Source organism: Drosophila tropicalis, unplaced genomic scaffold, assembly GCF_018151085.1.
Source record: "Drosophila tropicalis isolate 14030-0801.00 unplaced genomic scaffold, ASM1815108v1 contig_1190, whole genome shotgun sequence".
NCBI lineage: Eukaryota > Metazoa > Arthropoda > Insecta > Diptera > Drosophilidae > Drosophila > Drosophila tropicalis.
Window position 1 is genome coordinate 450158 of NW_027172561.1, and position 16636 is coordinate 466793.

The 16636-nt window shown below is 39.3% G+C and overlaps 4 protein-coding genes across 6 annotated transcripts; 2 read left to right on the forward strand and 2 right to left on the reverse strand.

The window, feature by feature from the left end:
* Positions 1-429: 429 nt before the first annotated feature.
* Adgf-A (Adenosine deaminase-related growth factor A) lies at positions 430-15817 on the forward strand. The gene is made up of 4 exons (XM_068293238.1): positions 430-530; positions 13477-14461; positions 14532-14714; positions 14775-15817. The coding sequence occupies exons 2-4, from the start codon at positions 13613-13615 to the stop codon at positions 15399-15401; spliced, it is 1659 nt and encodes a 552-aa protein (XP_068149339.1). The 5' UTR covers positions 430-530; positions 13477-13612; the 3' UTR covers positions 15402-15817.
* On the reverse strand, positions 3068-7133 carry LOC137578977 (uncharacterized). Of its 3 annotated transcripts, none has more exons than XM_068292628.1 (12): positions 6908-7133; positions 6536-6839; positions 5729-5815; positions 5610-5663; positions 5436-5546; positions 4862-5194; positions 4567-4788; positions 4400-4480; positions 4000-4320; positions 3893-3935; positions 3325-3839; positions 3068-3261 (listed from the first exon to the last, which is right to left on the reverse strand). In XM_068292628.1, the coding sequence occupies exons 3-12, from the start codon at positions 5738-5740 to the stop codon at positions 3160-3162; spliced, it is 1794 nt and encodes a 597-aa protein (XP_068148729.1). In that variant the 5' UTR covers positions 5741-5815; positions 6536-6839; positions 6908-7133; the 3' UTR covers positions 3068-3159. The 3 variants fall into 3 exon arrangements, with proteins under 3 accessions (XP_068148729.1, XP_068148720.1, XP_068148738.1); XM_068292619.1 differs by having other exon boundaries at positions 5729-6028; XM_068292637.1 differs by lacking the exons at positions 5729-5815; positions 6536-6839; positions 6908-7133 and adding an exon at positions 5700-5727 and having other exon boundaries at positions 5610-5632.
* Positions 8028-9461, reverse strand: LOC137580415 (uncharacterized). Its single transcript, XM_068294441.1, has 2 exons — positions 8873-9461; positions 8028-8785 (listed from the first exon to the last, which is right to left on the reverse strand). The coding sequence occupies exons 1-2, from the start codon at positions 9369-9371 to the stop codon at positions 8028-8030; spliced, it is 1257 nt and encodes a 418-aa protein (XP_068150542.1). The 5' UTR covers positions 9372-9461.
* Adgf-A2 (Adenosine deaminase-related growth factor A2) lies at positions 10789-12933 on the forward strand. The gene is made up of 3 exons (XM_068293227.1): positions 10789-11837; positions 11897-12079; positions 12158-12933. Exons 1-3 carry the CDS (start codon positions 10914-10916, stop codon positions 12752-12754), a joined length of 1704 nt encoding a protein of 567 aa, XP_068149328.1. The 5' UTR covers positions 10789-10913; the 3' UTR covers positions 12755-12933.
* Positions 15818-16636: the final 819 nt, after the last annotated feature.

Below are 16636 nucleotides of genomic sequence, written 5' to 3' on the forward strand. Positions count from 1 at the left end.
GTGTTATTCTTTATTGTAGATAAAAAGTAAAAGTGACGACCACAACAACAATCAATTTCTCTCTCTTTCATTCTCTCACTCCCTGACGAGATCGACAGCAAGTGCATTTGTCAAAGGAACTACATAAAGAAAGAGCCGACGCATTATCTGACTAACTTTGGGACTGATAAAAAACTCAAAAGTGTATGACACATAGACAGGAAAGGGGTTGTTCGAATGAGGGTGGGGGGGTTTGTCTTCTAAGTATGTACATTTGTATGTACATATGTATGTACATGTTGTTTATTTGAAATAAAAGTATTGCCTTCAAAAAGTAGACGGCGTCGTTTCTGCGCGCTGCCGTCGCTGCTCTGCTGGTCCGCTGCGCTCTGTTCTGCTCCCAAGGGAAGGTTCTCGGATTCGAGTTCGGGTTCTCTGGGATCAGTCTTGGAACGGGCGTTTGACAGGCAACAGGCTGATCGCGGCAATAATAGTCGTTGATATCGAAAGATAACAAGAAAATTTGTTGCACGTAACTTTTTGTTTTGGTGGTAAAGTGGCAAAAATAATCAAATTCATGAATTATTTGTACAAAAAGAGAAAAAACACAAAAACAATATATATGTAAATATATGTCTATTTTGTAGGTGGTTGTAGTTGTTGCACAGTTTTATAATTTATGCCGCATTTAAATAATGCTAATTAAGAACAACTTAAAACAAATTAATTTTACGCATTAATAACAAATAAACAACTGCTGCAAAGTAAAGAGGTCAGACTAAAAGTCGTATAATTAATGCGCAAATCATACAAAAAAATAACCGAAAAAAAGAGAATCAGAAAACAAAGAAAAAAACTACCAACATTTATTTAACCATTTAAATAACCATTATGAGAGATACAACAAAAGAGGAAAACTGCGCATTCAAATTGAGAGCCAATTTAAATTTCACACAAATAAATACATATTTGTACATACATATGTATGTATATTTAGTTTACTATTTATAAATTGCTTTTGTTGTTGTTCTTATAAATACGTGTGCAGAAATTTTGCAAATTAGTGTAAAAGCGATATCAGTCGGACAAGTGATGAATGAATAGCACCATATCAATTATACATATATAAAAACATATATGTATGAAAGTATTATATATATAGAAAGATGGGCCCAACATCCACGCAGAAAGTGAGTGTGAACAGCTGATTATCGTTTATGTAGTAGAGAGAGAGAGTGAGAGAGAGAGGGCAAAGGGAGAGTCAATAAGATTCTAAAAGATTTAATCAGCTGATTTCCATCTTATACTCTTTCGTTTCAATTCAAATTCAATCAGTTTTACTTTCTAAGGAGAGACAGCCTAGGGTTGAGAGTATGAACAGCTGTGATTTGTATCTTTTACTTTTGCTTCTACATTTTAGACTGAATACAAGAGTGTATAAAGCTCAATTGTATGTCCAGAATTGAGGAGACTCTGCTGTATCTTTTGCCCAGAAGACAGAATGTTGAACAGAAGAATTGTATCTGTTCGATTTCATTAGTTTTAATTTAAGTTGTATTCTTGAGTTCTATTAATTCGATTGTTTTCACTTGATAGACGTCAAAGTGATATAGATATTTGGTTTTAACATTTGTTTTTGTAACTAATCGAAGTTTTACCCAAAGGTTTTAGATCTTTCACACATTTCATTGTTTTAACTTTCGGTTACCACCTCCTGAAGACTTTTATATATTCCATGGTATCTTATTTAGTCTTACTTTCCATAGACAGACACTCAGAGAGTGTCAATGGCCAATTTGTATTCTGTAGTTTGCTTATACTGTTTGGTAGTATCTTTCCAGTGTGGAAATTGTGAGAGGAAAACAGCTGAGACTCTGCTTTTTAGTTCTCATTGTCAGATTGTTTCTTCTGTCGTTTCGTTCGTTTAGTTCTCTCACTCTTATACAAGAAGATACGTGTGTGAGTCAGTAAGTGGTGTCTGTGTGTGTGAGTGTAAATAATTTGAAGATTGTTCATTTATCATTTTACATTTTATGCTTAATCGAGGATTTTGTTTCTTGTACTTTTTACCCTTAAACAGAGTCCATTAATTTGGCATATCAAATAGTATGGCACCTCAACACATATGTATGTACATACATCGATGGCGAAAGTGCTAAACTGTTAGTATTTGGTATATTTCAGAACGATCTCCCCCACCCACCGAGGTAAACCGTTTAATCGAATCGCCTACGCATTTCCTTTTCTGATAATCGAGTTTACTATACCAAATAAATTATTAAGCAAAAACAATTTGAAACTAAATTTCATTTTGAAATCAGCTTCTGCAGTTAATATCAAAGAAAATAGAATAAAGCAAAAAGAAATTCTAATTGTGGGTACTTTTTGGAATTTTACGAGTTTCCATTGTTAGCTTATTATGTCATAAGTCCATAAATAAGCGGGTAATAAAGATATATATACATACATATTCAAAGTGTTTGTGTGGGTAGGGGGCGTGTGCGTGTGACGCCCGAAATCGGATTATAGCTACTACTTGTATAATCGTATATAGGTGCAAACACATTGAACAACTCATTCGTCATCTATGCAATGCTTAATCAGCCAATCATAAATTCTTGAAGCGCTTCATCAGTGTGAGAATTTGAAGATTTTCGGCAATAATTGTACGGGTACTGCATAAATTTTTCAAAATTTATAACATGACGTTTTTTTGTTTTAAGAGTTTCCTGCAGAGAAATGTTTTAGGTAAATAAGTCGTAGAAATTGAATTTGTCCTTAAACTAAACGGTGGGAAACTAGCCTATTCAATCGACAGTCTTTTAAAAAAGTTACAAAATGAAAAGTAAATATATGTATATGTACATTTGAATATTCAAGTCAGTTTCCACCTACATTCATATATGAGAGGTTTGCTTTAAGTCTGCTATTTAAGACAAGTTAAATATGCAGACCAGAAATATAAAATGAATGTAAACACCAACGATTGGAAAGTCTGCACTTACCACAGTAATCCAGTTCTCAATGCTTGACTTTCCCAATTTCAAATTCTAAGTTTCTGCCTACCGTAAAAAAAAAAGAATAAGAATTACTTTTCCAACATTATACAGATTTATATTTGTTAGCAAGAATACTAATCAGTTCCAAAAGAAAAAGGATCTTATAAAATAAACGTATCAATCAATCAATGGGTTTTGTGGTCGCTGTGTAGGCATTTGTTTTGATACCCGTTCCCATTAATTTTGGCTCATATGCGTTGACATTGGCCTCAAAGTCCTTGCGCTGAGCAGAAGTTAAGCAATACTTGGGTTTTAAATCAAGACGACAAATAAAAAGAACACTCACCCCCCCTTCCACATTGGTGCTGCGATATTCCGCTTCGGCCTGCAGGAAGGCACACACAGCATTGTTTAGTTCGGATTTATTTTTACTGGCAAAATGGCTATCAATATCTTCTTCCGTTACGCCAGAGCGTCGTCTTCGTCCTTTGCCCTCTGATGGTGCACGCCGACTTCGATCCCTGCTCGATTGGCCCTGAGTACGTGGCAATTTGTGATCTTTTGACTGATCTTTAGGTGGTTTCTCCAAATCACTACTATTGGCACTCGTATTTGCAGAATGATTTTTGCGTATCTCCGTGCGTTCATAATCGATGCGTAGCTTTAACGCTTCTAATATGGATATGGGATCAATGGGCTCGGGTTTGTTGGGTACATTGCCGCTGAAGGCTATCTCAAAGGCATATGCATTAAAGTCCTCTTTGCCATCGAGAGTTTCCTGCATGACGCCGGGACAAGTGTGGTCTTTGACCAAAACGTCAAAAAACAGAGATTTAGTTCTTTGAACGAAACGTTCTTCGGCTAAGGAGTGGACAATCATAGAATGAATTGATAAATAACTCAAAGATTCTTACGTGTCATATCGCATGAATTTATCTGGGATTGAGAACGTTCCTCCTATAAAAATCGATTCATTTTAAAGGCAAAACTCACAGTACATTTTTTTTTTGTTTTCACTCACAATAAATGTCGACATTTCGAATGTTTGTGGGGGACGTGATCCTCTTGGTGATGAAGTTGCTGACGGACACATAGAGCTTTGTGCTGGGAGACTTTGATTCATAGCCATCGGCGGTCCCTGTGGTCCCTGCGACTGAATTGGCTGTGTGCAACATTGCGATCCTGTTGATGTCTTTGGGCGTGGCGTCGATGTTGGACAATTCCGAAAAGATACCTGGGGCTGACACTGGGACTGGGGCAGTTGGCGTTGTGTTTGTTGTTGTTGTTTCGATGGCATCGGTAACTGCATGTAGCTCGTCTCATCGAACGTCCTATTATCACACTGAGCAAGGAATAGGAAAACCGTAATTCAGCTAAAGAGAATGAGAGTGGATTTAAGGAGTAGGAGTGGCTGTACATACCCGCAAGCTTTGTTGAGTCATCTCTGGCGTACCCATCATCCTTTGACCACAACTGTTCGATGGTGTTGGCGGTTGCATCATCTACATATACATATATACCGAAGAGGCAAAATTACGCCCCAAACATACTGTAATTGAAGAGATAGAATTGAGCTAAAAGCACTTACCCTGGCCGATGGAGGCAGCGGCTTGTATGTTGCATTGCAACGTTGAGTGTTTGTTGCTGTTGGTCCTGGTGTTGGTGTTGGTGCTGCTCCTCTCAGCGTTGGTGGTCGATATGGTTGTGCTTGTGGCATGCAACTTCTGTTCGCAAGCGGACGTTGAATGCAATTTGTATCTGGTAGCCGTGGTGACTCTTGACCTATCATTGTGCTATTGAGATGGGGTTCCTAGTGCAAAAAGAAATTTGAAATGGCATGCAAATTGATTGAATTGATTACATGGATGATGGGGCGAGCTTACAAATCGATTAAAACTCTCATTATTGTTTAAACAATGTTGCTTTTGTTGCTGTTGCTGCTGATGTTGAATATGATGATGTTGTTGCTGCTGAAAATGATAATATTGCGGTTGTTGTTGCTGATATTGTTGCAGTTGTATCGGTTGTTGCTGACAACAAAGATGATGCGGCTGATGTTGGTGATATTGTTGCTGCTGTGGCCAGTTTCCATAGTCAATACCCAAATTGGTGCATTCGTTGTTCCCACTGCAGCAAGTTGTATTATTTAAACCCCTCTGTTGATCGTGGCCTGGGCTCATCTGGTATGGATTGCCACCGGATGCACTGGCCAAACACTTTAGATAAAATGGTATTGCAAAAATATCTTTAATATCAATCGAATAAGATGTAGGAAGAACTTGATTCTAACTGAAATTGAGCCACTTGACTTGTTGAAATGCCATTGCAGTTAAATTACTTTAACTATATAGTTACATTATCTTGTTTTTTAGTGGCCCTTAAACATTCTGTCTAAGTACCTACTTCTACTACTAAATGGGCTTTCAAGTCAAGTTATTTCTTTAGACGAATACTCACTGAAGTTCGATCAACAGGCATTTTGGATTGCCTTTGTTGTTTTTGCTGTTGCTGTGACAATACTTCAATTAAGGGTTTTGCTCTTGCTTGTTCTGCTTCTATGACCGATTGCTATTGTTATGGTAGTTCGAAAAATCAAAATGTTTTGCACACTCGCCCTATCTCAATACTCACATTGACGTTCGAACGTTGTAGACCTACAATATTTCCGGATTTCTCTGGTGAGCACTGTAAAATGCATATATAGTATAGATTATAGCTTACTTGGGGATGGCATCGAGGGGGAGACTTACGAAGTTCGACATGCCACGTTGACATTCACGTGTTGTGGATGCAGGTGGAGCACTCCGTGAACGTGTACCCTGACGATCATGTGATGGCTGTGTGAAAAATGATTGATTAAATGCTTTAGCCTCTTGGGAGAGGGGGTTCTGCTGTTGCTGTTGCTGCTGCTGTTGTTGCATGGTTAGCTTTTGCATGTTGTCGCATATTGGTAATTGAGTGTGAATTGATTGAGAATGTATCATTTGCAGCGTTTCTTGAATTGGCATCAGTTGGCCGTTATTGCTTCGATACTGGTGTAAACTGTAGGGCTATTACAACAGCAACACATCAATTGATTAATTATAATTGATAATTATGGGGGTAAGATAACACAAAACTTATATTTAAAGTAAGCAATGTGTGTGCTCACAGGGATAAAAACGCGATAAACGTTATTACTAACATAATTCTAGACCTATTCAAGTTGCACACTAGAGGGAATTACCATTTAAAATACGATTTAACATACTCTCACCTATTTATGTACGTTGCTAAGCAAGTTTCGAAACTATGGCTAACTTCAATAGGTATAGAAAATATCAAACTCTATCAAACTCCTTCTGAGCCATACTAAAAAATAGAATTAATTACTAGCGTTCTTTATGAAACTCTAATAAACAATGTAGATTGTTGATCTTAACCTTAATTTTCTTTCTATTAAAAGATACATGATTTAGTCATTCGATTCATATATGTATATAAATCGATAATGATATACATATGTTGATAAACCCTTCGAGAGATCATACATTGGTTGCATTTACCGTTTAACTTACCGCTTGTTGGATGAGTAATGAAGATGATGGTGCATTCTGTGCCCTGTCCCGTGTGATACAACTATTGCTTGCTCGGTGTTGTAATGACCTCCCTGATTGTTCCAGGGATATTTGTCGATTGTTATTAGCGTCATTTACACATACACAATCCCTAACAGGAAGGACATTAACAGCCTGTAAACTCTCGGGATCCGCTTGAAATTCAGTACAGAGATTGCGCTGTGCAGCCGCTCTCTGGTCTTGCTGAGATCCTAACAGTCTGTTAAGTAAAGCAAGCAGTTCATCGGGCAGGAGCACAGAATTTCTAATAACGAAAGGGGTTTGTAATAAGTATTTGAAAGCACTTTCTTAGATAATTGGTTTTTTACTTACATACACTCTAAGCCGTTTGCTGGCAGCTTTGTGTGTGGAAATTAGCAAAAATGATATTTGGATAAAGATATAGATACACGATTTTACAAAACACACACACAAAGATTTCTTTAGTTCTTTTGGCAAGAGCCAAAAGGTTTCTTGTAAAGGTTAAATGCAAAATATTAAAATTCTTGCACTAACCCTGACAAAATTCTTATTAACATTTTATCGAAAAATTGTGCAAAAATTTGTAATTAGATGTGTTTTGGGATTGTTATTTTTTATTTTTGTGTTTAAGGGAACTTTTGCCAAATCTTATAAAACAGAATGTCATGTTCAATATACAGAAACATGTATATAGGAAAAAAAACCCAAAACACCAAAGACAAGGCTTACTTGAAGTGTTATGAAATAGAAATACGCAAAATGTCGTAGATAAGGTGTTTGAGTGTTCGGTATGAAACATTAAATGGATGAGATTGAAACCCTCAGACACTAAACTATGTGGTGGATATGGGGCCAAGTCTTTAAAGACATTTGTTTTTCAATAAACTTTCAAGAACTAACGATTTCAGAGAATTGGTTCTTTAATTGCAAATGAACGGTTTAATATTTCAGTTCCTTTTATCAACCTCGCTTTTGTCCGTCCGATGAAATTCTATTTCCGATAATATAATATTTTAAAAGAGAGATAATTCCTATAAATATTAGATTCTTTGAAATCGAATTTCATAAGTGATAAGAAACATCAGAAGTGCATTAGAATCCGTTGATAAGAAAAACCGTTAAGTGACTAAAAACAAAGCGGTCGAATTATATACATATTATTATTATTGAAAGCATAGTGAACTTTGATTTGGTTCCCAAGTTGATAATGCATAAATTCTTGTACATTTTATTAAACATACAAAATAAATATTAACTTTAAGTTGATTTAGTTGTTTATTGATTATGTTATTTAGTTGCTAATAGTGTTTATGAAAGAGGTACCTGCTTTAATTGCATTGCTTTCGTTCTTAGAATCTAATCAGACTAATCATATTGAGTTTTAAACAGTTTGCGAATCTAGTTATCAGCCATCAAACATTCAATTGCTACCTGTTCGAATCGAATTGAATCGAATCGAATGGAATCTTCTTTATGTGGCTGGGCCGTGTTCATTAAGCAAACGCTGCAATTCCAAATCCACAAAGGCCAAATCGTTTGTCTCTGTTGCATCCGTAGCAGTAGATACCCTTGAGCAATTGTCATGCCAAACGGAAATGGGGGTGAATGATGAAGAGGGTGAGGGAGTAGAAGCATCATCATCATCATCGTCATCATCCAACGCTGGGCTACGATATCTAGGCAAGAGCTTGGCAAGTTTTGTGAGAAATGTGGGTGTGGCATGGATATTCCGCGTGAAATCCAATTCATGCAAACTTGTCGCCTGGCTGGCAATGAATGGTAGCAAAGCATGCGCCACTTGCGGCTGCTGTGGCAGCCACTTGATGCTGCCATCCATGGCATCATAGTGCACCGTCAGCTGTGAATGCCAGGCAAGCCGATGCAGGCGCACCGCTCCTGTCTGTGCTCCCGAAAGCAAGAGACGAGGCAGGCTAGCATCGAGTTGACATTGCAAATGTAGTCCCACAATTTGACAGCCATGCAATGCCTGCAGGCAGGCAGAGATGATGTCGGTGGCTGCTTCGTTTCCAGCTGCATTTGCTTTGTCATCGGCAGGCAGAGTAGCAGACGGAGTAGCAGATTCTGTGGAAGCAGAACAACAACACAGAAAGCCTGTCAATTGCCGCAGCTGTGGCAATTGGTGGATCTCCATGGCTGTGGCACGCACAATGCACGCTGGCAATTTTAGTGTTTGCAATGTTTGTCCATATTTGATGTTAGTCCACGAATAGTCGTCGTCGTCGTCGTTGTCGTCAACGTAGTTGTAGTTGTAGTCACAGCGATTTCCATGCCCATTATGATTTCGACCCCCTTTCGTGTGTAATTCAAACACAGTCAGATGCTTCAGTTGGGCAAAAAGAATGCCGAGATCTGCAGGCTTGAGTCCCACACCCCAACCCAATTGCAGGTGCACAATGTTGATGCAAATTTCTGGCAAATGCCGCAATAGCAACGAATTGCACTCCCTAAAGCTCATCTTCACCATGCGAGGCAAACATTGTCTGTTGCCTCGTATCCGGCTTAACCAGTCCAAGCACACCTCACTATAGCTGCCATGGAGATTGAGCAGAGCCTGCGTCCGGTTTGCCATATGATCCAGCAGTTGACTCTGTTCTCTGGCGCTTAGTAACTTTAATTGCTCCTCTTCGTGATAGTGATGCCAATCGAATTGTTTGCCGTATTTCCGTTTCCAAATATCTAGTATCAAATGTCCAAGTCTCTCATCCTCCAGCTGAAGTAGAACAAATTGGTCTCGAATCGAGAGTTCGCCGCATATTAGTAGCAGGCAATCATCATTTAGCATTGTCAGCTTCATGACTGTGGATTCGTGGTTTATTTTTCTGCTCTATATCTCTTTCTCTGTCTCTTCTGTGTGATTAGTTATCTGTTTTTAGTTGCATCCCAAAAAGACTCTCCGTATCGTCCTCGATGAGTGAACTGCATCAACCTACTGCAAAACTGATGCGAGCTCAACGCAATCCGAACCCCCGGCTTGGAATCACTGTTTCTCTTGCAGTTCATGCGTACGTATGCGTCACTGCGACACTGCCACCACTACCACCTACCATACCACCACCACCACCACTAGCAACAGACCAATAATACTTACAGATCGCATTACAAACTGACTGGTACAGTGATTACATTAAATTTTATCCAAATTAAATCTTGAATGAATTGAGATGCATTATTTATCCTAAAATCAAATACTATGAATTCATTTTACAAATTTAAATCTAAGAAATAGTTTCTTCGAATTTCTAAAATATTGAAATCTGCTTATAAATCAATCAATTTTCTGTCACTATTGCACCACTGTGCATTGACTTTGGTGGTAGTCGCTGTGACGAATATAAATGCTATGTCAACCCCTACCTACTGCCTGGACTAAGAACACCAGCTCGAAGTACGCTCAGAGAAGAGAGGGAAGACAAGGAAGAGAGCAAAAGCAAGAGAACGTTAGCATATGTGTGGGGGGTGACCAGCAGGGTGACGGTTTGAACTGAGTTGAATTTTCCCATTTCCCCCTCTCTATTGGAAATGTATAGTTGGTGAACCGCTTGGCGATTGTCTTTCAGTTATCGCCGACTGAGCGGCTTTGGCTATTTTTAAACCAAAAATGAAAGGAACAACATACAATAATTGATAACATGTGGTACAAAGACTCAAAGAGTATGTAGTTCAATTTCAATAGTGTGCTTGCTACTGGATAGGAATGCCAAGATGGATGATAAAGTGAGTGGGATCATAAACAAATCATATGTCGGTTGAACATTGATATTCGAAAGGGTGATCGAGAAACTACAACGCAAATAATTTAACAATGTGGTAGGGCCCTACAGAGTTAATTTTCAACTAATTGCATGTATGATTCCCAACTAGTTCAAGTTTGACAGTGTTTAAGGTTCCCATAATTGCTTGATCTTCAAATAAGAGTCATAATTGATCGTCCATGCCAGGACCAATGATTGTTAAAAAGGCAACACACTTGCTTAGATCACGATTCTCCTAATTAGCTGGGGGTTTTGCCAGGTCTGTCGAGTATTTAGAGCACAAAAAAAAAAAAACAACTGAAGAAAGTTGTCGAAGGATTCAAATTCGCTCCAATTGAGATTACTTAAGCAGTCGACGCTTAAGCGCAGGGGGAATAAGGAGAACAATCGTCTCTTAACTTGTAATAGATGTCATCAGGAGCAATCGTCGAACAATGTTGCCCGCATGGTGTAAATCAACACCCACATCTAGAATCAGAATCTAGTAACTAGATTTAACTGTCATGGATTCAGTTCTCTCAATCTGGTCATCAGATAAGTAATTATTATTAAATTTCGGGTTTATAAAAGCAAAATTTTCAGTAATGGGCACCAGAAGCAATAAATGTCCATTTGGTGAGCGTATAATCCGCTTGAATCTAACAGCAACATCGAACACATCAATGGCAAGGCAAGATCAGAGCCATAATGATAATGATGCAGAGCGGGCTCGCGGTGCAGTAAACAACAATACTTGTAGCCACTGTTTCCTTCACTTTGGAATTGTTTCATTATTTTGCCTGTTGCTTGCATTGGTCTGGCTTATATTTATGAGTTTGGATTTCTATGACTGTACGCCCGAGGAGCGTTTTGATCGTCGCCACCTGGCGTTTGTCTCAAGGGAAGAGCGTCAGCGTTTAGGTGGTCGGGTGAGGTTATCACCGCTGGAGGAGAAGGTTAACTTCCGTTTGATGAATGGCCTCAAAATGGACAATCAATCGCATCAAATTTGGCGTAACTATGAGCCACATTCGCATTTACTTAATATTTACAATATCAGCAAAACGAATCTATATAGTATATTGCGGACTATGCCCAAGGGTGGTCTCCTGCATGTTCACGATGCGGGAATGCTGAAGACAAAACTGCTAGTGGAGCTAATCGAACGAGATGATCTTTGGACATGTGTAAGCTTGGATAATAGTTTCGAAGATTTTCGTTTCTCGTTCAAACTTCCGCCCCAAATTGAGCCTCAAATGGATTACGAGTGCACTTGGACGCTTATGAGTCAATTTAAGCAGCGTGAGAATCAAACCGTGATTAACGAAAAACTAATGTCTAGTCTGTCAATGAATGTTCATAATTTCACGAATTCCACACACTTGGCCAGACATTTAAGGCGGGCACATCGTTTGGTTTATGGTCTAATAACATTTCGTCCTGTCTGGCGAAATTTTTTGTTTAGCATGTTGGAGGATTTCTATGCTGATGGTGTGACCTATGTCGAGTTACGCTCATCTCTGCCAGTTGTGAGTAGAACTCTAAATTAGACAAGAACCTAATGTTAAGCTCCTTCAACCCCTGACAGTTGTATGATCTGGAGGGCAATAATTATTCACTTTTCGATACGGCCCATTCGCTGGCTACAGCAGCAAAAATTTTCAAATCCACTTATCCCAATTTCATCGACCTCAAACTGATCTATGCTCCACTAAGGGAGTCCAATGATATTCGCTTGGATGAATACTTAGAAAATGTTCGGATATTGAAGGTCTGCTTATATTCTCTAGTAATAGATTTTTTTCTTTTATCTATTATTATGACGTGAAATTTCTTTTTTCTTTTGTAGAAACAATTTCCCAATTTAGTCATCGGCTTTGACCTAGTCTCATTGGGTAATGAATGCGATTTACCGCAATTGTCACAGTTGAGACAACTTTTGCATGTTAGTAGGGAAATTGATTTCTACTTTCATGCCGGCGAGTCGCGTTGTCTGGATATGGCCAAAACAAATGAGAATCTACTCGATGCTCTTTTGATGGGGAGCAAACGCATTGGCAATGCCCTCAATTTGCCCCTGCATCCGGAAATCTTAAAAACAATGAGACAATCGAATGTGGCCATTGAGATAAATCCACTCTCGAATCATTATCTGCAGTATGTCAATGATTTTCGTCAACATCCGGCGGCGTATTTAATTGCCGCTGGTTTTCCCATTGTCGTGGGCTCTGATTATCCATATTTTTGGAATGCCTCGCCACTGACATCGGATTTCTATGTAACATTCGTTGGCATTGCCAGTGGCCAGGACAATTTGCGTCTACTTAAACAGTTGGCCATGAATTCCTTTATATACAGCTCACTGAACGGTGAGGAGAAGATAACTGCAATGGCCAAATGGCAGTGCCAATGGGAGAATTGGCTCCAGCGATTTGTCAACCACTGATTCAAACCTAGGACAAATGAGAGAATGAATGGGCGGATAAAGAAAACACCCAGAGAGAGAGAGAGGAGGGAGAGAAGAAGGGAAATGTTTATAGGGAAAATATGAAAAGAAATTAATGGATTATTTTGTAATGTATCCCAGAAAAATTATAAGAAATTGCTTTGTAATTCAAAAGTTAATCTTATGTCTTTGCTAAAGTTATTATAAATTGGAGAAATTATTAGAAATTCGATCAGCATCAATTAGAAATTCATAGGTGTGTCTATCCTTAAGATTCATTAGATAACTTTCGTTAAGTAATCATGGATTAGGTTTGATTTCAGTAGTGAATATGTAGATTATGCCAGGCGACAAACAAAAAAAAGTTAAAAAAATGCCACTCGAATGTCATGGTTATGGTTATGGTTATGGTTACGGTTATAGTTATGTAATCTAATCTTTTGACGCTCATAAATCAAGATGCCTGATTGCCTGGCCATGATTAACGCTTGAAACGATGATAGTGATAATGATGGTGTTGATGATGGGTTGGCAACGCTTTGTGCTTCTTATACCACCTACTTATTATTATTATTATTGATATTTTACGCGCACAAAGGAAACACTGATAGAATCAAATGCAGGGCCTATCAACAAATCCAGTTCAAACGCGTGTTAAATCAAAGATAATAAATACAAATTCAATGACCACCCAACCATTAACCATCCAATCATCGTTACAGATAAGTGACCAACACAAAAAAAACCGAATTGAAGTGGAAGTGGAAGCGTCGACAACTTTAGTTGTGCCACGGACATTGACACGATCAGTCGAAAAAAAAGAAAATAAATAAAAGAGAGGCAGAATTAAGTGTTGAAATGTTGCTGCCCACCTCCTCTTTCAGTAATCTAATCGTTCTACTGAGCGTGTTGGGTCTTTTTTGCGGCTGGACGGAATCTCGCATGCATCCCAAAGATGTACACGATCGTAAGCTATTGACGCTATATGGTCATTCAAAGAATGTGGAGCCACTACTTGGTCGTAGTCGTCCCACACCCGAAACCTATCAGACTTTGCGCAGTGCCTTCTTTCGCTATGAGGAGTCACGTTCGTTGGGTCACGATCTGGAGCTAACCGAGCAAGAGCTAAAGGCAAATGAGACCATAATGAAGGCCAAACTGTCCGAGTATTCCGAGGGTCTGATAACTCCCCATCTTTTCAAGCCTTCGCAGCACATTTTCGATGTTTTGGATGCCATTAACAATACCGAACTCTTTCAGCTGCTTAAGCAAATGCCCAAAGGTGCTGTCTTGCATGCTCATGACACGGCACTATGCAGCACAGAGTGCATCATCAAATTGACTTACAAAGACGATTTATGGGTTTGCCTTCAATCGAATGAGTTGACGGCAAGTGCCTTGCGCTTTGCCAAAGAAAAACCTGCGGCAATTGATGAATTCGCTTGTGATTGGACTCGATTGTCTGCTGTGCGCGAGCAGTTCGGTAGCTTAGAGGTCGATGAGTATCTGAAAAAGCGTCTGACCATCTATCCCAACAAAAAGTTTGAAGACAACAATGCGGCCTGGGCATATTTTATGAATATTTTTGGCCTACTCGATGGTCTGGTTATGTATGCCCCCGTCTGGGCGGAGTACTATTACAATTCATTGGGGGAATTTTTGGAAGATGGTGTACAGTATTTGGAATTCCGTACGGTGTTGCCAACGGTATGTTTTTGATTATTTATAAAGCGAAAGCTGTTCTCATTTTCAAAATATCTGTCACACCGTTTTCAAGTTGTACGATCTGGAGGGTACACAGTTTACACAATTGGATACTGTACGCATTTATGTCGAAACTCTGGAGAAATTCAAGGCTGCTCATCCCGATTTCATAGGCTCACGCATGATATATGCTCCACTACGTAATACCGATGCAGCTGGTGTGTCTGGCTATATCGAAACTCTCAAGGAAATCAGAGTAAGTTAGATGCTCTCCTTTAAGTGCCGTCCCATTTCAAATTGCTTTCTTTTGTTGCAGGAGAAGTATCCCGATTTTGTGGCCGGATTCGATTTGGTGGGCCAAGAGGAATTGGGACGTCCTTTAAGAGATTTCATTGATCAATTACTGGAGGTACCCGATGACATTGACTTTTATTTCCATGCAGGCGAAACAAATTGGTTTGGCTCTTCGGTCGATGAAAATCTAATCGATGCCATTCTCTTGGGCACTAAACGTATTGGACATGGATTTGGGCTCCCCAAACATCCCGTTGTTCTGGATATGGTTAAGAAACTAAATGTGGGCATTGAGGTCAATCCGGTTTCTAATCAAGTGTTACAATTGATATCCGATTTTCGTAATCATCCATGCGCCCATTACATTGCCGATGGCTATCCCGTTGTAATCTCATCCGATGATCCTTCCTTTTGGAAGGCAACTCCGCTGACGCATGACTATTACATCACATTCCTCGGCATTGCCTCACAGCATGCCGATCTGCGCTTACTCAAGAAATTGGCTCTGAATTCTATCCAATACAGCTCACTCTCAGCAGATCAACAATTTGATGCCCTGGCCAAATGGCAAACCAAATGGGATGATTTCATTGCCATAGTTAACAATGATACGAAAAACTCTGCATCGCCCAGTCAGCACCTCGATTGACTAGCACGGGTGGTGACAGTCCTGTTGATTGCCCTCTCCTCCCTGAGTCTTGGCCAGCAGCTCTAGTCTGTACACTACTCCAATACAAATTCCATCTCCACCAAAACCCAAACACACACATACACACAAACTCATTATCAAGCTCTTTTTAAATCTTATCTAATCCGTATATGCCAAATGTATATTTTTTTCTTGTTTTTCTACCTTTTTGTAAGATAATTTCATATTTGTTAGTATTTAGTTAGCCTTAAGCTTCTTCTTTGCCTGTCTGTCTCTGTCTCTGTCTCTCTAATTCAGGACCATTACTCTTACATATACCTCTTAAAGGACACAACAGCAGCTACTGCAGCAATTGTATACTAAATGGAGCAACTATCGTAATAAACGGAACTTGTGTTAGTCGTAGCCATACAAAACCATCAAGTGCATGCAAATTATGGGTTGCCAACTCAAAAGAAGGCTAAGCATAATCGTAATGAGTAAATGCATTCAAGTGGTAAGCATAAATGACATTAGAGATGAAACTAAAATATCAAGGAGTGGTTTAAGAACTATCGGGAAAGCATTTATTTTCACTTGCGATGCAATTAAGTAGGTTATATTAGTTCTGTAACTAAGAAACACTTTCGTAATTACGGTAAAGTATCCTAAGATGTCTGTCAAATCGAGTTACTCAGCATACCCATCAGTGGTTCCCCAATTTGGGGTAAGTATTTAAAACAACTATCGTTGGTTTTGTAAACTTGAAGATAAGAGTCACGTTGCCATCTCTTAAGCGAGGGTATACTCTCATAAATTGCAAGAGGTGATTCAAGAAAACCCGCATAAATCCCATCGCCTTCCGCTGATGATGTATGCGGTGTGGTGTGTTATATTGCTGAGTGCAGAGAAAACTGTACATACATATATACCGGATGATGTTTAATGAATGTGCGTTAGGCTTCTAACTCGGCTCCGTACTCCGAGAACTGCTGCTGCTCCTGCTCCTATCTGGCCATCAGATGGGTGACTGGCTGCCTTTTGAGCTAGAGCCAAAGAGTGAGAGTGGAAGCACTTTGAGCCACAGCCATATGAGTGCGCCAAATGTTTCAATTTTACGTGCCCCTGTTTAGTGGTCGTTGTGCCGCTAGTGCCTCTATTGCATGCCTTTGGCCATATCCGGCCTCCCCTTTCCTGGCGTCCCGCTGTTCAGTTTGTTTTAGTTCAGGTCAGGATGGGGTTCGATTTTGATTCGG

What these genes read in the sequence shown, in the direction of transcription:
- LOC137578977 (XM_068292619.1), bottom strand. Translation starts at nt 5,986, where the DNA reads ATGCCAATTCAAGAAACGCTGCAAATGATACATTCTCAATCAATTCAC. An exon ending in ATGAGAGTTTTAATCGATTT is followed by an intron (nt 4,789 to 4,861) that starts GTAAGCTCGCCC and finishes TTTTTGCACTAG; the next exon opens with GAACCCCATCTCAATAGCAC. An exon ending in AAATTCATGCGATATGACAC is followed by an intron (nt 3,840 to 3,892) that starts GTAAGAATCTTT and finishes TCCACTCCTTAG; the next exon opens with CCGAAGAACGTTTCGTTCAA.
- LOC137580415 (XM_068294441.1), bottom strand. Translation starts at nt 9,371, where the DNA reads ATGAAGCTGACAATGCTAAATGATGATTGCCTGCTACTAATATGCGGC. An exon ending in GACTGTGTTTGAATTACACA is followed by an intron (nt 8,786 to 8,872) that starts CGAAAGGGGGTC and finishes ACGACGACGACT; the next exon opens with ATTCGTGGACTAACATCAAA.
- Adgf-A2 (XM_068293227.1), top strand. Translation starts at nt 10,914, where the DNA reads ATGGGCACCAGAAGCAATAAATGTCCATTTGGTGAGCGTATAATCCGC. An exon ending in TACGCTCATCTCTGCCAGTT is followed by an intron (nt 11,838 to 11,896) that starts GTGAGTAGAACT and finishes AACCCCTGACAG; the next exon opens with TTGTATGATCTGGAGGGCAA. An exon ending in AAAATGTTCGGATATTGAAG is followed by an intron (nt 12,080 to 12,157) that starts GTCTGCTTATAT and finishes TTTCTTTTGTAG; the next exon opens with AAACAATTTCCCAATTTAGT.
- Adgf-A (XM_068293238.1), top strand. Translation starts at nt 13,613, where the DNA reads ATGTTGCTGCCCACCTCCTCTTTCAGTAATCTAATCGTTCTACTGAGC. An exon ending in TCCGTACGGTGTTGCCAACG is followed by an intron (nt 14,462 to 14,531) that starts GTATGTTTTTGA and finishes ACCGTTTTCAAG; the next exon opens with TTGTACGATCTGGAGGGTAC. An exon ending in AAACTCTCAAGGAAATCAGA is followed by an intron (nt 14,715 to 14,774) that starts GTAAGTTAGATG and finishes CTTTTGTTGCAG; the next exon opens with GAGAAGTATCCCGATTTTGT.